The sequence below is a fragment of the Sorex araneus genome, chromosome 8 (genome assembly GCF_027595985.1).
Source record: "Sorex araneus isolate mSorAra2 chromosome 8, mSorAra2.pri, whole genome shotgun sequence".
In the NCBI taxonomy this organism is placed as follows: Eukaryota; Metazoa; Chordata; class Mammalia; order Eulipotyphla; family Soricidae; genus Sorex; species Sorex araneus.
In genome coordinates, this window is record NC_073309.1 from 38,833,072 (window position 1) to 38,856,190 (window position 23,119).

Consider the following 23,119-nt stretch of genomic DNA (forward strand, 5'->3'; position numbering starts at 1 on the left):
GGTTCTGCTTTCTTTCCTGGGAGCCAGACATCAGAAGGGGCCCGGGAGTTAGTCGGGCATCTCTGAGGGCTGGTGCTGTTCCCCCCCACACACACACACAGGCTAGGCTCACCACAGTGGAGGTGGCAGAGCCAGCATCAGCCTGAACAGGACTTGCACGGGCTCCCAAAGTATTCCAATGTGTGTCTCACGCCAATTTCTGAGGATCGGAAATTCCAGGTTATTTAAAAAAAAAAAAAAAAAGCTGGGGTGGTGGAGGGAGAAGCCAAAAAACATCTGGTTTCCAAATTGGAAGATCCAGAGGTCTTGTTGCCAGAGTCACTGGATGCAGCATTTTAAAGAATCGTTTTTCTTATGATAGTGCCATGTGATTATTATGGGTAAGGGGCTCTTCATACAAGTGCCAACCACTCCGAGCCAACCCACAGGTACTCCAGGCCTCCCTATGTGGGGTCTTTCTGTCAGAGTATTGTTACACCCTGACATTTACCTGTTGTAGGTCAGTTATGCTTCAAGGAATATGTGTGTTTCCACCTCTTTTGAGGGGGGGGGCGGTGGTGGTGAGGAGGGGTCCTGGTGGTGCTTAGGGAATCATATGGGATGCCAGGGACCGAAGCCAGGTCAGCCATGTGTAAGACAAACACCCTTCCCGCTGTGCTATCACTCAGCCCCATGTTCCCACCTATTTTCCAACTATGTTAACAGCCAGAGCTCCAAGGACTTCCATGTTGGGGGTTCTGCCTGGGCCCCCTCAATGCCAAGCCTGCATTCTGCCACTGAGTGCCTCCCGGGCTGTGGTTCGCAGGGTGGCACGAGGGCAGAGAGCTTGGTGCCTGCGTAGTTAGATTCGGCTCTGTGATCCCACCCCCTCCTTGGCCTGCCCACGTCCTGTAGGGTACCATGCCCGGGGATCATCCAGGCTGCGTGTTTGTTCAAATGCCTCAGTCCTTGAAGCTGAGAGATGAGAACATCTGGGCCTGAGGACAGCAGAAAGGAGGTTACAGGCTCGGGAAGAGAAAAACCCGCTGTGTGCTGTTCAGAAAAAGCCAAGACGTCAGCAGAGGTGGCGAGAGAAAAGGCAAGACCGACCACGGGGAGGCATGTGCCCTGCAGGGAGAGGTCTGGACCCAGCAGCACCCCCAGCCCCGTCCCTCCACACCTCTTCCGCTGGCCTCAGGACACTGTCCCTCACAGGGGGTCTTGCCAGGAGCCCGTGGTGCTTTCAGACCACCAAGAACCTGTGTGCTGGTGGCGAAGTCGGAGCACTGGGCTGTAAAATGCTGGTGTCCACTCTCAAGGGGACGCATGAAGCAGGGGGCTCTTCCAGCCTCCTCCCCCACTGCTTTATTGGTAGAGGAAAGGCTATTGGCTGGGGCTGGAGCAATAGCACAGTGGATAGGGCGTTTGCCTTGCACGTGGCCGACCCGGGTTCGATTCCCAGCATCCCATAGAGTCCCCCGAGCACCACCAGGAGTAATTCCTGAATGCATGAGCCAGGAGTAACCCCTGTGCATCGCTGGGTGTGACCCAAAAAGCAAAAAAAAAAAAAGGCTATTGGCTATTGGGGGGGTTGAGGGGCTACTGACCTGGTGGGGGTAATGTGCGTGGGGAGCTGTCAGAGACTCAGGAGAGATAAATTCGGAAGGGGGAGGTCAGCAGAATATGGACCCTTGGGAGATATCCCAACACCTTTAAAGGAGGACCAGGAAGCAGCTGCTTTCTAGGGTAGGGGGTGGGGGTAGGGACAACTTCCTGCAGGGCTTGGGGGATGCTGGGAGCTGTCCAGGTCTCTGGTGCTGAACCAGCGGTAGTGTGCAGGGCCCGGAAAAGGGACACAGCACCCATGTTCGGGAAGCCAGATCTGCAGTGGGGTGCAGAGGCGTAAGGAGCAAGCGTGGGCCCCAACCTGTGGGAATGGGAGAGGCAGGGAAGGCGGGCTCGCCTCTCACACATCGCCGTTCCCTAAACTTCCCCGTGGTAGCCCGGGAGAGACCCGACTCCACAGAACAACCCAGACAGCGCCAGCATGTAGATTTCCTTGCCGTCGTCTCCGTTGTTGAAACCTGTGAAAGGAAGGGACGGGCTGGTTCTGAGCGCTCCAGGAAAACTGGAGATGCTGGGGTGATGGCATTCAAGAATGGGGTGGGATGGGCCAGCGCCGTAGTACAGATGGTAGGGTGTTTACCCTGCATGCGACTGATATGGATTCAGTCCTGGCACCACATATGGTCCCTGAGCCCACCATGAGTGATCCCTCAGCACAGAGAATGGGATGGGTGTCCCCCCACCCAGGACTCAGTTTAGAGAAGCCACTGTGCTCTGGAAACAGCCCCTGCAGCTTCTACCTGACTCCGGCCCCACCTCCCTCCTCTTATGCACTCACTCTCTCTCTCTCTCATTCTCTCTCCCTCTGCTCACCACATGTTGCACACGTATCTACCCTGTGCCAGGCACTCTTGGCAGCAAAGAACACAGCGGCAAGTCCTCTGGGGCTTCCTTGTGCCAGCCACAAGGAGAGGGATTCCCTGGACGAAGGCCAGACCTCCTTGCTGTGCTCTCTCCTCGTGGCGTCCACGGAAGAGTGACCAGAGCACCCTGCCAGGGGCCAGGGCAACTCAAGCTACTCCCTCATGTCATTCTGTCCTGATTAGCCCTAACTTTCAATTTTGAGAAGTAAATATGCAATTTTTTCTTCCACCCTGTAATTTTCCCTGCTGTGGCTATAGATGTCAGAGAAGCTGTGGGGGGGGGGCAGCGGGGGGAGGCGTGGAGTGAATAGCTCGGTGCTTTCTGAAAGGAAAAACAGGCTCCAAGACTGGTCATTGTCTGCGGCTCCTGGCAAGATCAGGCGGCTCCATGGGAGGGGTGCCTCCCAGCTGTACTGTCAGGGGCACTCTCCACCCCAATAATCTGTGACCCCACCTTCCATCAGTGAGGCGATAATTGCAAAGAAGTGGGCTTGTGAGGGTGTGCACATGTGTGTGTGCGTGTGCGTGCGTGGTGGAGGTGAATCAAGGGCACCTTCCTGGACAACCTACACAGGTTCCCCGAAAGACAGCCAAGCCTCGCGTGTCCGGAACTGAAGGACAGAGCAGGCCAGTCACTGGGGGGAGCTGGAGACAGGGTGGCAGGAAAGGAGGGTCAGACCCGTGTGAACTAGGGGCACAGAGAGGAGTTTGAGGGTCTTCATGGCACCATTTGATAGGCAAGGGTGAACTAGGAGAGATGCCTCCCACCTCCTGCCACAGGCTGCTCCCCTGACACTTGACCAGAAGCCCCAGCCCAACTGAGGGCCAGTCTCAGTACACCCCAACCCATGGCTGTGCCCCTCCCAGGCAGCCTGCATCCAAATCCACATGAGGTGCAGAGGCTGCATCCGTGCCCAGTGTGGCTGGGTCTGCACCCCTGCTCAACTCCTGCTCCCACACACCCCTCCTCTTCTCTCTTTCCTTCACAGGTATCGGTCCTTTGTTTGACTCCCATTGCACCTCAGACTCCATCTCAGCATCTCCTTACAGAGACCCAAACGTGGGACACCTCAGGAATAATGATTTCTACTGTGAGAGGTCATCCTGCAAAAGCTAAATGGGATGTTTATGTGGTGCCCAGCACAGCCCCTAGAACATTAACAAAGCATGACAAATGTCGAATCCTTTTCCTCTCCTGCCCCCTCACAATGCAACACTAAATGCCATTCCAGGCCCTGAGACCAGGAGTAGTTGTTTGTCACCTGTGCTATCTGTCAGCTTGGATAAAGCCCAGAGAGAAAAGTGGCGGTGAGCCTGTGCCGGCGGCTGTGTTGGAGAGTTCGCCTTGTCCCTGTGAAGTTCATTATCCATGGAGCACAGCAACCCTCTTCAAGGTTCCTCCCTGAAAAGAAATTGAGCATGCAAATACTCTTTTATCATGATCACCACGTATCCACAGGGTGATTCATAAAAGAGCTAGAAATATATTGAAATTCAATATTGTTTTAGTCCAAATCAATATTAATAATTGTTTGCATTTTTAAAGTGCAATTTGCAATTGAAAAATGCACAGAGATCAACCAGTAGTTGCTAACACATCAGATTTTCCCATTAAAGGCATAGGGCCTTAACTGGAAGATGTTCCTTGAGCCACAGAGGGTAGTGGTGGTCCCTGAGATAGTTATCTGTTGCCTGGGTGCACGACATTAGAATTGACCTTCGTTGCGTATGAACTAAAGAGGTAATATCTTTTTTTTTGCCTTCCAATCTTTATTTTATTTAAAAATATTTTTTTCATGTTCAAAGCTTTCAACACTATGAATTACAAAGTTGTTAATAATAAGGTTGTCTCAGGCATTCAATGTCCCAGCAACAATCCCAGCACCGGTGTGACCTTCCCTCCACCAATATCCCATCTTCCCCTACACACACACACACACACACACACACACACACACACACACACACACACACACGAAGCCTTTCCCCTTAGCAGGCACAAACAATTTATATTGCTTACTATGACATACCTCACAACAGTATTACTAAGGTCATTTGTCTGAGGAGTTCCTGAGCTGTTGGGTGCTAGTTGAGTCTTCTGTGTTATTGTTTTTGCTCCTTGAGCTTTGTGGGCTTCAACTCCACTTTCCTGACTCAGCTTTGCTGTGCTCCTACTGGGCTGTTGGTGCTGTGACACCTGGAGCTATCGTGTGACCACGTATGTGACTGCGTGCTCTTAGGAGCCATGGACCCGTGATCACTTGGGTGCTGCATCTCTCCCAGAACCAGTAACTTTTTAGTGCTTGATTTTGTTAACTGACACATTTCGTTTTGAGATATTATAGATGCACGTGCAAGTGTGCATCTAATAGGAACACCTTGGAACACGATAGTATGACATTCCAGGGAGGATTCTGACATGATCATGCCAAGACAGAGGATATTCCTGTCATCACAGGAATCCCTCATGTTGCCCTTTTAGAATTCTTCAAAAATGAACTATTTCTAAATGGCGGTGGTCAGTATGGTATGTACATTGAACTCGATGTCACTTACCCTATTTAGATTTGTGGGGATATGGGGACCATATCTGGTGGTATTTGGGTTAATCCTGACTCTGTGCTCAGGAGTCATCCTTGGTGGTGCTAAGGGATCACTGAACCAGGGTCAACCATATACTCGGCAAGCACCTTACCTGCTGTCCCGTTGCTCCAGCCCCTTTGTTTAGATTTTTGTCCCGAAATGATAGCTACCATGGGGTTCTGGTAGCAACTCAAACTTAGAGCCTGAGGGACTGAAGTGATAGTCCAGTGGGCAGAATGCATGCTTCCCTTGCATGTGGCTGACCCTGGTTCGATCCCTGGCACCCTACATGGTCTCCTGAGCCCCTGCAAGACTGATTCCTGAGTGCAGAGTCAGAAATAAGCTCTGAGCACTGTCAGTGTGACCCCCCCCCATACAAACATAAAACTTTGGCCTCTGGGTCCTGAGGCAGGAAGGGGTTTCAGGTGGGACTTGCTTTCTTCAGGCAGGCCGCAGGGGAGTGTGGCTTTGTGGATCAGAAGGAATGTGGACACATGTGACTTGTAGTGTGATACGTGCATCAGGAGCTTCTGCGACCTCAAATGAGGACAGAGTTGTTTCAGAGGGATCCAGGTTGGCAGTGTTGGTCCACAGAGGTTACAGGGACCCAGACTGTGGCAGACATGGGTGAGGGATGTCCTAACCAGAGGGCCACCTGCTCTGCCTGGACGTGACCTCGGGCAAATGAAATTCCCATGGTGCCTTCTCTCCTCGTCTGTGCCGTGTGCTTCACACCCAGGCCGCAAGGAACTTGGGGCCTCAGCTGGCGTGGCCGTGTTGGATAGAGGCTAATTCCAAGGTTAGGAAAATCAAGTCCTTGAGGTCAGCAGCTAACTGGAACGGCAGCCAGGCCCAGAACTTGGACTCTTCACGATGTGCTTGGTGTCCACTCTCTGACATTGGCTGCCTTTTGGAGGCTTCACGGTGTCACCAGGTCCTGGTCCTGTTTTGCATGACCACAGACTTGACCACTCTGTACTTTCTTGGCTACTGGACCCACACATGGGGGATGTGAAACTATGTGTGGACTGTGGTGCTTGCTCATTAGTCAACCTTGGGGCAATCCAGAAGCTTGCTTTCATTGGTTCTTTAAATTAGAATCAAATATATGTGGTATAGAATATCCTCATGTTTTTATTCATTGGACAGTGCTCAGAAGCTTCTCCCACATCTGTGTGTTTGGGGGTCACTCCTGATTGTGCTTGGGGACCTAATGGTTCTGGGGATCAAGCTTGAGCTTCCTGCTTACAAAGCATGCTCTCAGCCCATTGAGCTATCTCTCTGGCCCCCGGATAGCATAGCTTTTGTTTATGTTTCTTAAACTGTTTTTAGCTTTTAAACTATACGCCGTTGGTGTTCAGAGGCTCCTGCTGGCCCTGTTCTCGGGACCATGTGCTGACAGAGAACCTACAGGCAGAGCACCACCCAGGACCCTGAGCTCTCTGCCCCCGTACAACTTTTTTTTTTGTTTTGGGGCCACATCCAGCTGTGCTCAGGGCTTGCTTCTTCCTGGCTCTGTGCCCGGGGATCACAGCTGTTGGGGCTTGGGGGATAGCTGTTGATCCTTGCTGAGGATCAGACCCAAGTTGGAACCCATGCAAGGCAAAAACCTTATTCACCCTTCTATCTCTCTGATCCTTTAATTTATTAATTTATTAATATTTTGATGTAATTAATTTATTGAATTAATTAATTTAATTTTTTTTTGCTTTTTCGGTTACACCCAGCAATGCTCAGGGGTTACTTCTGGCTCTGCACTCAGGAATTACTCCTGGTGTAAGGCAAAACACCCTACCCCCTGTACTGTCACGCCGGCCCCAGTTAATTTAATTTATTAATATGAGCTTTACATGACCCGGAAGCCTTCATAAGACAATGAAGACGGTTCAGCCAGAGCGGGTTTTCTTTTTTTGGTTTTGGGACGACATCCGACAGTGCTCATGGGCTACTCCCAAGTCTGTGCTCAGGGGTGGGGGCCTTGCAGTGGGAGAGATCAGGACCAAGCCTCCTGCTTGCTAAGCATGTGCTCCAGCCTGCTAAGCTGTCTCTGGCCCCCACTTACCAGGGGGGCAATGGCACCACCCGTTCCACCACCAGCCCCCTAACTTGGTTCATTGTCCCCTTGAAATCATAGCTCCCTGTTCTCCCCTTCCCACACCATGTGCTTCTTGCTGTCTCTGACTCCTCTAGGTCCCTCCTGTGCATGGAATCTTCCAGAGTTTGTGACTTAGCATGCTGTCCTTGGGGCATGTGGTGATTTGCTGTATGTTCAGCTTTTGGTTTAGGGCCACGTTCTGCGGAGCTCAGGGGCTACTAATCCCAGCTGGGTGCTCAGGGCTCGCTCTGGCAGTGCTCTGCAGATCACGTGGTGCTGGGGATGGAGCCCGGGGCTCCTGCAGGCTGAGAAGGCACTCGTCCTGTTGAACCATCCATCCCGGCCCACGTTTACAGCACATCCAAGCTGCTGTATAGTTTGGGGTCTCTTAGCACTGTACTTCATATTGTAGAGGCCTCACCCCACAGTGCTCAGGGGGACAGACTGTGCTGGAGAATTGGTCCCGCCCCTTGAATCACACCCCTGAATTCTATCGATGTTGGGGGTGTCTAAATGGCCCGTGTGTGTTCATGTACATGTATTGAGAGGGTTAAAATCAATGTATATCATACAATGGGCTGGAGCGATAGCACAGTGGGCAAGGCATTTGCCTTGCACACGGCTGCTCCGGATTCGATTCCTTCGTCCCTCTCGGGGAGCCCGGCAAGCTACCAAGAATATCCCACCCGTACGGCAGAGCCTGGCAAGCTACCCGTGGCGTATTTGATATACAAAAAACAGTAACAAGAAGTCTCACAATGGAGATGTTACTGGTGCCCACTCAAGCAAATCAAGAGCAACGGGAGGACAGTGATACAGTGCTACCGTACAATACAAGGACATTCCCTTTAAGTCCATGACTTAAATATGTCCCACCACCATGAGGGCACAGTGGTGTCCTGGGGGGGAGGTGCAGGGGGGTGCACCTGGGGCCTTGGGGTGGTCACCCACTGGGCTCCCATGTGGCTGCTTCTTCTCTCCCAGGACGTCCCCTTCCCAACTGATTCTAATCTAGGCCTCATCAAAACAAACCCACAGCTCCCTGAAACAGCCATGACCTTTTTAAAATTCCAGGTTCACCGAGCTCCTCCGTCCAGATGGCCCAAACCCTCCGTGCATTGGCGCCTGCGAGCGGCAGGCTGCGGACTGATCGATCTCTGTCTCGGGGCCACGCACTGTGCTAGGTGCCAGGAATGCAAAGCTGAGGGCAGGCCCCAGAGGGTGAGACGGGCATGCCGTGCAGGGTGTGGGGTGCTTACTGAGATCAAGTGCTGCACCCACCTTTCAGACCACTTCCCAGAAGTGGTCTGGGACGAAGCTCAGCCTTCCTCCCTGCAGAATGATTATTCTCTATGCCATTGGTATAAATTGCCCCCACCCCATCCCCACCTCCCCATGTAAGACGTCCTGGGCAGACTATAAATGGACGAACATGGAGCGTATCATGCTGAGTGAAATGAGTCAGAAGGAGAGGGACAGATATAGAATGACTGCATTCATTTGTGGGATGTAAAAATGTAGATATGTAGAAGACTAATATCCATCCACGGCCAGGGAGAACAGAGGCTAGGAGAACAGGTCAGTGGGTGGAACTAACCACAAGTGTGTGTGGGGGGCTGAGGGTAGGTAAGATAGAGACGGGAAAAGTATGACAATAATAGCTGGGAATGATCACGCTGGACAAGATCTCAGGGTTAGAAGTAGGTAAGGGATATACTTGACAACCTTTCAGTATCTGTATTGCAAACCATAATGTCCAAAAGGAGAGAGAGAGAGAGAGAGAGAGAGAGAGAGAGAGAGAGAGAGAGAGAGAGAGAGAGAGAAGAAAAGCATTGCCATAGAGGAGGCAGGCGGGTGGGGGGGATGGGAGGGAACCTAGGGACACTGGTGCTGGGAAATGTACACGGGTGGAGGGATGGATGTTCGAACACTGTATGACTGAAACCGAATCATGAACAGTCTTGTAAGGGTCTATCTCACTGTGATTCAATTTAAAAAAAAAAAAGCTAAAAAAAAAGAAAAAGACGTCCTGGGCAGAGATGGTGCCGTGTCATGAGTCTGTCCCTACTGGTGGTTGAGGGCCCTGGGGCCAGTGGTGCCTTGACCGGGCCCCTGGGCTCCTGCCGCGGCTAACCCAGGCTCCCCTGGGCTCTAGGACAGGAGAGACGGGTGTGGCTTTCCTCTAGGGCCTGGATTCCCTTTGTGCACGGTCCCCAGCTTGGCAGATGGCAGATAAATTGTGTGTTCCCCCCCACTCCCACATCCCCCAAGAGGGGACTGTCCCTCTGAGGCCCTGTGTGTGGAGAAAGGGGCCCACGGTCTCAGGACCCAGGCCAGCACCCCCTCTCTGTCTATGGGGCAGGCGCAGTGCCCAGCCCGCAGCCCCGCCTGCGAGCCCAGTCCTTGCAGCCATTCGTCATCCTCCAGTATTGCAACTTTATGCCTACGCATAAAAACTGGAGGGACTCGTCCCAGAGTTTGCCGCCGCCGCCGCTGCCGCCGTTAGAGCGGTTTTAATTAGCTGCAGGATTTTAATGAGCTGGAATCCAGCAAGCGCCCCGTCTCCGAAGTGAGCAGGAGCCCCACTCACGGAAAGAACTGTCTGACAAAACAGATGGAGGTGGTGCTCTCGGGGGACCGGCCGTGTGCGGGGATCGTGCGGGGAGCAGAGGAGTGACCGAGGCCAGGAGGCCCGAGTGGGGGCCCGCAGGTCAGCCCCAGCTGCGGCTTGGGCACGACAACACCCCCCCCACACCACCACCACCCCCAGCCGCCGGCGGGAGCTTGGAGCCGGATTCAAGGTGAAGGCTGTGTCTGGCTTCATTCTCCTCAAGTTGCCATAGCAGCCTCGCTCCGCCAGCAGCTTCTCCTGGAGCCCTCAGCCGGGAGGGACGTCATTGTTCGCTCCTGCCCGTGCACGGAGCAGACTGACCGGCCGGAGAACTTTCCCGGGCCCGGGGTGTGCGCCCCACGTGGGGCCCTTGTGGGCTCGGGGCTGGACGTCTCCCGCTCCCTCTGGTGGGGGCAGGTCCCTGCAGCCAGTTCTTGGGGGTGACCGGGGCAGCGACCAGGCTGAGGAGCAGCTGTATCCCAGTGCGTCTTTGGAGCCGCCCGTCCGTCTGTCTGTCTGCCTGCCTGCCGTCCATCCATCCGCCCGTCCGCCTGTTTGCTGGTTGGCCTTATCGTCTCTGGAGGTGCGTGCGCTTTGGCTGAATTCCCAAGCCCCTTGCTTGTGCCTTGGAGTGAATTTTCCGAAGGAACAAATCTTTCAATCAGATAATGAAGGAAATAGGAGACTCCTTGGCCTGCCCTGTGTCCCAGGAGGTGTTTACAAGATTAATTGGATTTTTTTTTCTTACATTAGAATCTATGACGCCATTCAGGGTGGGGAGAAGTCTCGGGGGACGGGGAGGATGAAGACAGAACCTTCTGGAAAACTCGCAGGGCTGTTTTGCTTGCCTTGCTCTCCCCTGGTTTCTCCCTACCCCCCCACCCCCCCCACCATTATCTGCTGTGTTTTGCTTTGTTTTGTTTTGTTTTGGTTTTTTCTGCCCTCTCCTCCCCACAGCCAGGCAGGAGAGGAGGGAAGGGGGTGCCACTGGGTGTGAGAGCCCACGGAGCACGGCGAGTGAGCAGGGTCCCAGGCGTGTGTCTCTGGGGTCCCCCCCCCCTGCCTAGCTCAGCCTGGCCCCGGCCAGATGGTGACACCCTCCCCGGGCAGCACCCAGGGAGAGGGAGACGAGCAGCCTTGAACCAGCATCTCCCGTTGTCTTGAAAATAGTGTGTGACTGCAGGCGAGAGGCCTGGGGGAATGCTCGGGGCTCTGATGGGCACACCCCCTGGAGTATCACCGCCCCCTCCCCGCTGCCCGCCTCAGAAGGAGGGCGTTCTTGCAGAGACTGTGAGGGGGCTCCCCACTGGGGCATGGACACCCCCCCACAAGCCCCGGCAGCAGCCAGATTCTCCAAGGAGGGAGCCCCACTCACGGGTGGCTCCTGCATGCAGTCAGGAGTCCTGGACAAACAGTCCCCAGCGCCAGGCGGCGGGGCTGCCACGGGCAGGCAGGGCACGGAAAGGGTGCTTCTCTTCTGGGGGTCCGCTCAGGGGAAGCGACCGGCATGATGGTCCGGGTCCTGCAGCTGTGTCCCCCACCGACCCCCAGCGGGGGCGGGGAGCCTGGTCCCCAGCTCTGTGCGGGGGTGCGGGGGCTGGTGTGGTCAAGTGAAAGGTGCATGAGGGGACAGGACAGGCTGTGTTGGGGCAGGGACGGGCACAACTGACAGGTGCCCGGGGGACAGGCTGGACAGAGGAGGGGCTGACCAGCCACGCGTGCGGGCCGCTGTTGGGCAAGCAGTGCTGTGAGCGCCCGCCTGCTCGACACCCGTCTCTGAGCACAGGGTCTGGGTGGGGGGTTCTCAGGAACACTCACCCGTGGGTGTGGGCACCCGCCACCAGCTCACCATTTCTTCCCTCCTGCTCCTGCTGGGAGAGGCCCTGAGTCAGGGTCACCCTGAGTCACACTGGCTGCCTGGAGCCACATCTGACTTGGGAGAGTGAATGTGTGTCAGTGCTGACCTGTGTGTGTGTGTGTGTGTGTGTGTGAGTGCCGACCTGTATGAATGTGTGTGTTTGTGTGTGTCAGTGCCCACCTGTGTGCATATATGACCGTGTCAGTGCTGACCTGTGTGAGTGTGTGTGTCAGTGCCAGCCTGTGTAAATGTGTGTATGTGAGTGTGTGTGTGTCAGTGCTGGCCTGTGTGCATGTGTATGTGTGAGTGTGTGTGTGTGTGTGTCAGTGCTGGCCTGTGTGCATGTGTATGTGTGAGTGTGTGGGGGGGTACATGTGTGTCCGTTCTGGCCTGTGTGTGTATGTGAGTGTGTGTGTGTGTCAGTGCTGGCCTGTGTGCATGTGTGTGTGTGTGTGTGTGTGTGTGGGTGGGTGAGTGGGTGTGTGTCAGTACTGGCCTGTGTGCATGTGTGTGTGGGGGGGGGGGGGTGGGTGTGTGTCAGTACTGGCCTGTGTGAATGTGTATGTGAGCGTGTGTGAGTGTGTGTGTCAGTGCTGGCCTGTGTGCATGTGTGTGTGTGTGTGTGTGTGTGTGTGTGTGTGTGGGTGAGTGGGTGTGTGTCAGTACTGGCCTGTGTGAATGTGTATGTGAGCGTGTGTGAGTGTGTGTGTCAGTGCTGGCCTGTGTGCATGTGTGTGTGTCAGTGCTGGCCTATGCGAGTGTGATTGTGTCTCTCACACATGCTGGCCCATGTGCAGGTGCACTTGTTCTAGAATGGTTCCCTCAGTGTCCCCCTTGTAATGTTGTCTGACCACCTGCGTGTGCGCCGCCACCCCAGTCGGGGTCCTCCGTGAGGCTGTCGCCCCAGTCGGGGTCCGCCGTGAGGCTGTCACCCAGTCGGGGTCCTCCGTGAGTGCCGTCACCCCGTCTGGGCTGGGAGCCGTGTGAGGGCAGGAGAGCTCTGCCTCCCCGTCCCCAGCCCGCCCTGGCCTGGATGCAGCGGGCGCTCACGGGCTGCTGGACAGTGACCCGCCCCCGCCGTGCCCAGGGCCGCAGAGGCTCAGGGCTCAGGACTCGGGGCTCTGAGCTTTGGGGGGTGTGTGCCGGCCCCTTCCTCCCACTGCAGGCCCCGGGCCGGGCACCGCCACCCTTTCTGGGGAGTCACCCTGCCGGTGCCAGGGACAGGCTCCGGCCCCGGACACAAAGGCTGGGGTGCTCGTGGGAACCACCTGCTCCGCACAGCCCGGAGAGCCTGGCGTGCAGGCGCGCTCCCCGCGCCTGGAGGCCTGGGGCAGGTTAATTAAAGTTAACTGAGTGAAAAAATAATTACAGAGACTGCAGAGAGGAGAAATCCAAACCTGCAATTTAACACCGCGTAGGCCCGAGCGCTGCGATTCCCCAGTCTGGTCTTGGGGACTGTCTGGGAGGGAGGGGCTCTCTCTTGCTACCCTGCTCCTGCCTCCTGCCCCGCAGCTGGCTCCCTGGCCCCCCAGACACCCCCCGCCCCTAGGGGTTAGGAGTCTCCTCAGAGCTGGGAAGGTCTGAGCAGCCGGTCCTGACCAGCTGTGCGCGGGGAGGCTGCGGGAGCTGCCCGCCAGCCTCAGGCCCTCGGGGGCGCTGCCTCGGGCCGGGCCAGGAGCTCCCAAGAGGGCTCCTGGGCCAGAGAAAGGGCACCCCCCACACCGCCGAGTTCCGGCCAGTCTTTGGTGAGGGTAACGAGACAGTGACCCTCCGAAGGGGAGGCCTGAGGGTGCTTCCTGTGTGGGGGCCCTGCTTGACCCTCACCACGGGAACATCCGTCCTCTGGGCAAGTGGCCTTGGCTGCCCCATGGTGGCCTCCCGCCTGGCCCCGCTGGGGTTACCGGCTAGAGTAAGGGGTCTGGGAACACACAATAGGATGGGCAGGTGGGCAGGGCAGTCACATGGGCAGAGGGGCAGGTGGGCAGGGAGGTCAGATGGGCAGGGGGGCAGGTGGGCAGGGCAGTCACATGGGCAGGGGGCAGGTGGACAGGGCTGTCAGGTGGGCAGGGCGCAGATGGGCAGGGCGGTCACGCGGGCAGAGGGGCAGGTGGGCAGGGCGGTCAGATGGGCAGGGGGCAGGTGGGCAGGGGGCAGATGGGCAGGGTGGTCACATGGGCAGGTGGCAGGTGGGCAGGGCGGTCAGGTGGGCAGGTGCTGTGTCTCCTGCAGGGCTCCATCCTTGCCCTGAGCTGGCAGCTGGCAGCGGTGGCTCACCCTGCCTCAGAGCTGGGCCACAAGTGGTCTGGCCAGAGCTCAGGCCACCCCTATCCACCGGCCTTGCCATCCCAGTTGCGGGGCAGGAGGACAGCTCTGGCTAGAAGAGGGTTTGTGACCCCCCAACCCGACATCGTCTGAGCCTCGAGTCTTCTCAGAGCCAACCTTGGGGAGAAGGGCAGGACAGGCGGGGTCCTGGGGGCTGGTCCCTACTCTTGGCACCTGCGCAGGGAGGGGCCGGGAAAGCGCAGTCAGGGGGCTGTGCCAGAGCCTCTGCAGGTTGCCCGGGGTGCAGGCAGCCCCTCGGGGCAGACCCGGAGGCCCCACCGGCCCACCCCCCTGCGCTGGGCACCCACCGTGTCTCTCCCTTCTGCCCGTAGACCCTGGCCCAATGGACGCCCGGCGTGGAGGATGAGGGAAGAAGGAGCCTCCCACGGCGCAGAGGTGCCCCCGGAGCCAGCCCCGGTGGCCCCCTCGAGCCGGAGCCATGCGGCTGGCCTGCATGTTCTCCTCCATCCTGCTCTTCGGGGCCGCGGGCCTCCTGCTCTTCCTCAGCCTGCAGAAGCCCACGGAGCTGGCACCCCAGCAGCTGTCAGGTGAGCCCCACCCTCGGCGCCAGCCCACCCTCCTCCTGTGTGACAGGGGGCGTGGGGCACCAGTCTGTGCTGAGACCCTGGGCCCAGCGGCACCCCCAGGTGCTACTTCGGTGTCAGAAGTCTGACCTCTGACCTCTGATCCTGTCTGGACCCCCTCCCCGGCTTCCTGGAGTGGTGGCCTTGCCACCTGTCCTTGAGCCGTTGCAGCTTTGGTGAGACGCAGTCTGAGGAGACCCTCTTGGGGCCTCTTCTCCATGGCCAGGATATCTGAGAGTCGATGGCACATGCCCCCAGGGGCCCCTGCTAGCCCCCCACGCACACCTGCCCTTCATGCGTACCCTTCATTGTGTCACGGGGAGCCCCAGTGGTGCAGTCTGCTGGGGACCAGGGGCTGGGGACAGCAAGCAAGCGAGGCCGCAGGGGGGAGGCGGGACCCCTGACCGGGGCGAGCAGCTGGGCTGAGGGTGCTGGCCTCCATCTGCCCTGCGGGGGCGGGAAGTGCCTGGCAGCCTGAGCATCGGCAGCGGTGCTGGGGTGTCATTCGCTTTGTGCTCCTGGACGCAGGGCGCAGGGGGTGGGCGGGCAGCAGAGCCTGCACCCCCCGCCCCGAGCTGGGCGGCCTCAGGAGGAGGCTCAGAGCTGCAGGTGCCCCCTGCTCGCCTCAGCTCCAGCTTGTGCCCACACCCTGGCAGAGACCGGAGCCTGGGGGGCTGGCGCTGCAGGGCCCTGGGCTGAGTGAGCGGATTCCTGGCGGCTCCTGGGAGGCAGCGGGAGGTGCAGTGAGTCACCGGCTGACTCACACCTGGGCCAGACCTCTCCGGTGGCAGCTGCCTCCCAGCTCAGAAGACGCAGGCGCAGGATGGAGCCAGCCTCTCTGTGGGGACTGCTTCCTGCGAGCCCCGCCAGGGGTCTGTGACACTGCGCCCCCCCTCCCCGCAACCCGACCCCACAGGGCATGCTGGTGGGGCAGGCTGAGCACAGGAACCCCATGACGTGTGTTTTCTATGTATAAAGCAAGCGCCGGAAAGTGGGCGCCTGAACCCGGCTCAGAGTGAAGCCACCTGCTCCCTGTCCCTCCCATAGGAGGCTGGGGACAGAGCCAGGTTCCAAGGCTTGTCATCCCCAGAGACAGGCACCTGGACTCCCCCTGGACCCACCCCCCCACCCCCACCCTGTGCATGGAAAGGACTAGGAAAATGACTCTGGGTCTTGGGCTCTCTGCTGGGCCCCCTCCCCCCCGGTGGTGTGGGTGTGGTTGGGGCTCACACAGAGGGCTGAAGGTCTTCATGTCCCCCATCTGTATTCTGTGACATGAGTTGGGACTGTCCAGCAACAGAAGGACCCCCAGCTTCGTCCAGGGCCCTGCTGGCCTGCAGGGTCAGTGCAGGGTGGGCTGGACTGGTGGTTCTGTGCCTCCTGTTGTCTGTGGCAGAACATCCCGGTGCGTGAGCTGTTGGCACTGCCCAGTGTGGTCCCAGTAGTGATCAGGCTGCCCAGGACGGGCAGGGAGTGGCGGTGGTGGGGGGTGTCTGAGAACCAGCAGATGAGCGCAGAGCCGGGGACTGGCAGGGCGGCTGGCACATGGCTGGCACATGGGTGGGCATGCTTGCCCCAGAGCCATGTTCTCTGGCTGTGGAGAGGTTGGCAGCCCGTCCTCGCCACGTGCCAGGTGGGGCCACCTGGAGAGTGGAGGTAAATCCCATCCAACGCCTTCACGAAACTTTAAGTAATGCTTACGTTCCTCTCCCGAGTAAAGTGCCTCTGACATGGGTGCTTGTGTTGATTTGTTACTATTCATTTATTCTTCCCCTGTACTTCTCACAGCAGCCTAATTGTGATTCGGTACCCAGAAAGCAATATCAAAGTAATTTTCCACAACATTAGTTACAATTTTCTTCTGATCTTTCAAGTGAAACAATCCCATCCTGTTGGCTTCTCTGAGCATATAAACCTTGATTACATTTATCTGTTGGAAACCACTGCTTACAAAGTGTACGTATCCAGCTGCACGGGTGGGTGGCCCTGGGGGCCCCCAGAAAAGCCTTTTTTTTTCCCTGTGGAGGCGGGAGGCCACGAGGGGGCGAATCTCCACACCAGAGACCGGACTGCCACTGCCCTGGAAACTTTTCTGGGATCCTGGTGTGTGAGCTTGGACGGTGTCTGGTGTGTGAGTTTGGGCGGTGTCTGGCCGCCGGCTACTTTCTCCCCTGTCAGACAGGCAATGGCACCTGTGTTTCTCGCGGACAGGCCGGAACACCTTGCCTGGCTCTTGGACTCCGTGGAATCCTAAGGGATGGCCACCCTCGGCAGGCATTTTGCTTGTTGGTTGACTGCTTGGTTTGGGGGCCACACCCAGCAGTGCTCACGGCTTCCCCGGGGATCATTCCTGGCAGGGCAGGGCCATACACAGTGCTGGCGTTGTGCTCAGGTCAGCTGTGTGAAAGGCAAGTGCCTTACCCCTCTCTGTCATCCCTCTGGTCCTAAGTCAGGTTGTGGGTTTTTTTTTTTTCTAGTTGGTTGATTTTTTTAAAGAGGGAACCGTGTGGGTTTGATTTATTTTGTTTGTTTCCCTTTTTTTGGCGAGAGAGTCATACCCAGCAATGCATAGGGGTTACTCCTGGCTCTGCACTCAGGAATTAATCCTGGCAGTGCTTGGGGAACCATATGGGCTGCTGGGAATCGAACCCGGGTCGGTTACGTGCAAGGCAAATGCCCTACCCACTGTGCTATCGCTCCAGCCCATTTGTTTCCTTTAAAAAAAATTTTTTGTGAGTGTTTTAAGATACTATTAATAATGGTTTCTCCTGGCTTTGGGGGCCAGAGATATAGCTCAAAGGGCCTGGAGCACCTGGTCCCCTGAGCACAGAGCCAGGAGTAACTCTGAGCCTTGCGGGGTGTGGCCCATGAACCCAAGACAAAGATTGAGCCCTTCAAACATGGATGGATGCCTGTTCACACCCTTCACTGTGGGTCAGAGATGTCCTCTGCCCAACTCTTTCTGAGAGACCGGGAGACCAGGGGAGACCCGAGCCCACCCCCCACCCCCTTAGTGGAGATGGGACCGGAAGCTCTTGAGAAACTTCTGCTCTGTGAGTGCAGAAGGCAGAGCCCATGTGCCTGGTCACAGACACTACACTTTGTCAACTCTTCATGATGGGGGAATTTGGAATACACACAAGTAGATTAGGGCACTATGTGAACCCCCGCCCTCATGCACCCCTACACGGTCAGGCTGGCCCTATCCACAGCCCCTCCTCCTGGCTGGCTTTGAAACTAGATACCATGTCACTTCCGCAACTCAACCATAAATATCTTGGAAGAATTCTGTTTTGTTGTTGTAGTTAGTTGTTTGGGGGCTACTCCCGACAGTCCTCAGGGCTCGATCCAGGCTCCGAACTCAGAAATCACTCCTGGCTGTGCTCAGAGGACCCTGTAGGGTGCTGGGGGTGGAACCTTTGACAGGAGCAGCCCCTGCCCTGGGGCCACAGTGAGGCAGGGACCGGACTGACTGACCTGATGACCTCTCGGGGGTCCGAGCATGTCGGAGGAGGCGGGTGCTGCGTGCGAGGCAGGCAGCCCACCTGTTCTACTCTGGCTCCGGCCCCAGGGGGATTTTCATCAATTCTATGACATCTTCATTCTCCAAGTAGAGTTCGGCTGCCTCCCTGCCTCCGCACAGTCTGAACCCCTTCCCTGGGGGCTGGGGGGCGCCACAGGTGGAGGTGAGCGTCAGTCTCTGCAGGTGAGTGAGCGCCCCCGCCCCTCCTCTCTCGGTCTCTGTTGGAGGAAACGGGTCCCGAGTCCCTCCACTGTTTTCCCGGGCATCTTTGTCCCTTCTCTGCCCTCACTGTTCACCAGCAGACAGAGGCTAGAGGTGCTTTTCTTCTTATGGGGTGAAAATCCATGTATGGCCCCGAATTCTTCCTCAGCAGGGAAACGTCTGCCCACTCCTCCACGTCGTCTGGAGACGCTCAGTGGCCGCTGCCCTTCCAGCCCCTGGGTGGACGCCAGGCCACGCTCTCAGACTAAGTGGGATGCATTAGGGTTTGATGAGGCCGTATGAGCTGGTAGTGACCCGTGAAGCCAGAGCGAATGGTGGATTGATCGGTTTAGTCGCTGACAGGTTGAAACATGCCACCAACCTTATGATGAAGATTGTTTACCAATAAACCAGCCTCCTTCCTTCCCTCCCTCCTTCTGCTCCTTCCCTCCTTCCTCCCTCCCTCCCTCTTTCCTCTGGCCCTTCCCTCCTTCCATCCCTCCCTTCATTCTTCCTCCCTTCCTCCCTTCTTTTCTTACTTCCTCCCTCTCTGTTTCCTCCCTCCTTCCTCCCTCCCTCCCTCTTTCATCTAGCCCTTTCCTCCTTCCTTCCCTCCCTCTATTCTTCCGCCCTCCCTCTATCCCTCTCTTCCCTCCTTCCTTACTTATTCCATCCCTCTTTCCCTCCCTTCTTCCTTCCTCTCTCCCTCCCTTCCTTCCCTCCTTCATTCCTTCCTCCCTTCCTTCTTTCCTTCCCTTCTTCCCCTTCCTCCTTCCTTCCCTCTCTCCCTCCTTCCCTCCACTCTCCTTCCTCTCTCGCTCCCTCCCTCTTTCCAGAGTGCTTTTCCCTACACTGGTCTCCCGTCATTGCAGAGCTGTGGGTGGGGGTGCTGGGGACTGGTGCAGGGAGTTGGGGTGGGGAAGGAGCCTGGCGACAGGAGCAAAGAACTGAGACACGGGGACTGGACTGGCCCTACTGACCTCTCAGCCTGAGTGTGCAAGCATCGGAGGCTGGCGCCCAAGCTGACTTGGTCGCTCTCCGCGCAGCCCGTGCCAGCTGCCGCCCTGCTCCCGTGCCCATCGCTCTTCTGCAGTGCAGGCCCTGGCCGGGCACACTTGGCGTAGCTGGCACTCGGGCCAGGGGAGGCGCTGCCGTGCCACCTGCTGGTCTCTGGGACTCTCCTAGACCTCCAGAACTCAGGAGGCTCATTTGAGGAGGACCCCGAAGGCAGAGGGCTGGGGACCCGTCCCCTGGCCCTGTCCTTGGGCCGCCCTCCCCCCCAGTGTCTGCCTGAGCCCTGTGCGTTGCCTGGCACGGTGGTGCGGGTCCGAGGGGTTGCAGGGAGAGACCTGCCCTGGGCGGGATCCGGGGAGTCCTGGGGAATTGCCCTGGCTGCAGCTTTGAGGATACTATAGGCTCAGCAGAGGCGGGAACTGGGGCTGGTGACGTGCCCACCCAGAGACCCTAGAAAGTGCAGCTGTGGCTGGAGCAGGGCGGGTGCTGGGTGACACAGGGGCCATGGCTGACCACAGTGAGGCTGATCAGGGGTCGGGGTTGGCATGTAGGCGGGGTGCAAAAGAGGCAGCTCCCAGAGGGGACGCTGTCTGCACAGGGCGTGGGAGGCCGTGCCTTACGTGCTGCAGGGATGGCCTCGGGGGTGCCAGGGAGCCCCCCAAACTGCCCCACCTGGGCACCACCCCTCAAACCTCAGGACAGGCAAGAGAGGCCGGAAGTGTCTCCCAGCCCCGCACCGTCACCGGCTTCAGGCTTCATTGCTGTGCTGTGGTACACCCAGGTGGGGGCAGTCAAGAGGGCTTCCTGGAGAAGGGGGTCAGTTGCTTGCTTAACTTCTGCAGCCCACAAAGGGTGTGATGATCCTGACATTTCCCAGCTAGAACTGACAAGAGACCCGGCTCCAGGACCACAGGGCACATGCACGCATGCAGGGCTCCTGCTCCTGGGTTGGGGGCAGGGGCAGGGGCAGGGGCAGGGGCAGGGGCAGGGTTAGAGGTAGTTAGGGTTTTGGTTGGTTAGAGGCTAGAGTTAGATTTAGGATTAGGTTTAGGGTTAGGGTTAGGGCTAGAGGCAGGGATAGGGTTAGGGTCAGGGCTAGAGGCAGGGTTAGGGTTGGGGTTATAGGCAGGGTTAGGATTAAGGTTAGGGTTAGAGACAGTTAAGGTTAGGGTTAGGATTAGGGTTAAGGGTAGAGGCAGTTAGGGTTAGGGTCAGGGTTAGGGTTAGAGGCAGGGTTTGGGTTAGGGTCAGGGTTTAGAAGCAAGTTAGCATTAGGGTTAGGTTAGGATTAGGGCCAGGGTTAGGGTTAGGGTTAGAGTTAGGGTCAAGGTTAGGTCAGGGTTACGGTTAGGGTTAGGGTTAGGTCAGGGTTAGGGTTAGGGTTAGAGTTAGTTCAAGGTTAGGTCAGGGTTAGGGTTAGGGTTAGGGTTAGAGTTAGGGTTAAGGTTAGGTCAGTGTTAGGGTTAGGGTTAGGGTTAGGTCAGGGTTAGGGTTAGGGTCAAGGTTAAAGGGTTAGGGTTAGGGTTAGGGTCAGGGTTAAAGGCAGGGTTAGGGCTAGGGTTAAGGTTAGGGCAATGGGCAGGAACAGGGCGGTGTTGGCTGGAGAAAGTGCTGCCCTCGAGAGTCCCCAGTAGCCCTGTTGTGGCCGAGGGCTTCCCTCTTGCAGGCTGTGTGCACATTCCTGTCCTACAGCTCTGAGCCCAGCCCTGTAGCCAGAGTCCTCAGGGTCCATTTCCATAGGAGCAACTGCCAAGACCCTGGGGAGCTCTGGTGTGGGGAGGGACTGCGTGAGGGAAGTGAGGCGTCCACTCCTGCACCCCCACCCACACCTCCCTGTGTCAGGGTTCCCTGGGCAGGTGGGCTTCTGCCAGATGCCTTTGTCTCCTCCCGGAGCCCCCCGGCTTCCCCACATGTATTTCCCTTGTGAGGCTGATGCCTCCTTGTTGTGGCTGCGGAGATCAGGAGTGAGACGGAGTTGCGGGGACCCATCCTGTTAAGGTGCCGGAGACGCAGCATCACAGAGTCAGCGGGCCTGGGGCTCTGGGACCCCACAAGGTCTCTAAACAACACACCTGCGGCGTATCCAACCCTGCCCCCAACCCGCCCCAAGAAGAATTTTCCAGAGTGACTCCCCCCCCGTAAGCCCCCCCTCACAGGGTCTCGCTGTCAGAGAGGGGACGTGTGTGCAGGCCTGGACTCGGGGTGTAATGGCTGGGGGTGTCCAGAGCCTGGGGGCCAGTGGCCAAGCTCACAGGGCCCTCACTCTCGCTTGTTCTAGGCTGAAATTTGGGGTGACGATGGATTCTGTGGCCATGCCCCGTGGAGTACAGGGGGCAGTGCTGGAGACACAGATATGGACCCCCCATCCCCCCCACACACACCTGTGACAATCAGCCAGTGAGTGCCAGGAAGTGGGGGCCATGCCAGGACATGCTGCCTTCTGGGGCTGCACCCCCGTGGGCCTTCTCTGGAATCTTCCCTCTGGGGGACCCTCACGACTCCTCTTCTTAGGAGGTCCTGACCTGACCTCAGGGGTATCCACCATGGGCCCCGTCTCTGCAGTGGCCTTGGTCTGCCCTGACACTGGCCGCTGAGTGACACTGGCTGTCTCGGGCCCCCCAACATCTGCTTCTCTGTCGTGGCCCTGGTGTCCTTCATTCTCCCACGTGGGGACACACCGTGTCCCCCAGCCCCACCCAGTCTCTGCAGAGAGCGCCCTGGGGTCTGCAGCCAAGGCCCCCCCCCGCTCTCCTCTCGTGTGTTCAAGTACACTAAGTGGGAAATAATGAGCACGTAGGAACTAATAACAGGAGTCACCTAATTAAATTAGGAAACAGACATCATATCTCTGTAATATGAAAATTGATATTAATAGGGAACAGTCCCAGAACTGTACTCGGGACTCCTAGGCGCGGGGAAGAGGAGACACAGGAGAGCGGGCTGGACCAGCCAGGACTCGCTGGACTCCCTCTCCAGTGAGCGAGCGGCTGGGCGTGCCGGAGCGCAGAAGAAGGCTGAACACTCAGCAGGGCACTGCGCGCGGAGGAGCTGAGGGCCGGGCCGGGCCATGAGGAGGAGACTGTGATGATGCGACCCTCCCTCCCTAGGGCTAGTCTTCGGCCCTGCTGCCCCCAGCACCATCGGGAACCTGCATTTCACTGTCCTTCCCCTGGAAGCAGCAACACTGTCCGGCCTGGACGATGGGGGGCGGGGTGGGTGGGTGGGGGGCTTCCCAGTCCTGCGGGAGGGGAGGGAGGGGCGGAGGGAGGGACGGAGGGAGGGACGGAGGGAGGGAGGCGAGGCTGCCCGCTGGCCCAGCCTTGGCTGGCCCCTCTGCCCTCCCCTCCCCACCTGGCCGCAGATCCCGTGTGCTGCTGTTTCCCGAGGGGCCTCTGTTGCCGCCCCCCCAGGAGAGCCCACGGCAGGCTGACCCAATCCCTGGGTCTGGTAATGGCACCCCAACAAACAGACCTGGACTTCCCGTCCTGCTGAAGCCGGGTCTCCCATTGTGGGGACGGGCAGGGCCGTGGGGCACCGGTTCCGCAGTGGCCCCAGGAAGCCCCGGTCTCGGGTTGTGTCTATATGGCAGCCGGTTCCTCCCTGGCCCCGCCTGGGCAGGGACACAGGGAGCACAGGAAGAGGGTGACCTAGGCCCTGTTTGCTGCTTCCGGGGCGAACACAGTCAAGCACAGGGGCCAGTATGGGACACCTCTCTCTCCCTCCCCTTTCTCCCTCCCCCTCTTTCTCTCTCTCCCCTCCCTCTCTCTCCCTCCCCCTTTCTCCCTCCCCCTCTTCTCTCTCTCCCCCTTCCAATCTCTCCCTCCCCCCTCTCTCTCTCTCCCTCCCTCCCTTTTTTTTTT

At 57.8% G+C, this 23,119-nt stretch overlaps 1 protein-coding gene across 3 annotated transcripts in view; it reads left to right on the top strand.

Annotated features, from left to right (window-relative positions):
- Positions 1 to 23,119, top strand: part of CHST8 (carbohydrate sulfotransferase 8) — a 113,018-nt gene that overhangs the window by 46,428 nt on the left and 43,471 nt on the right. For 2 of the 3 annotated variants that reach the window (XM_055145530.1, XM_055145528.1), the window contains exon 2: positions 14,270 to 14,485. In XM_055145530.1, the coding sequence (XP_055001505.1) occupies positions 14,377 to 14,485 (109 nt within the window). In that variant the 5' untranslated portion in view covers positions 14,270 to 14,376. Of the gene's footprint in view, positions 1 to 9,646; positions 10,341 to 14,269; positions 14,486 to 23,119 lie in introns of those variants that run through there. The other variant, XM_055145529.1, reaches the window with a different exon arrangement.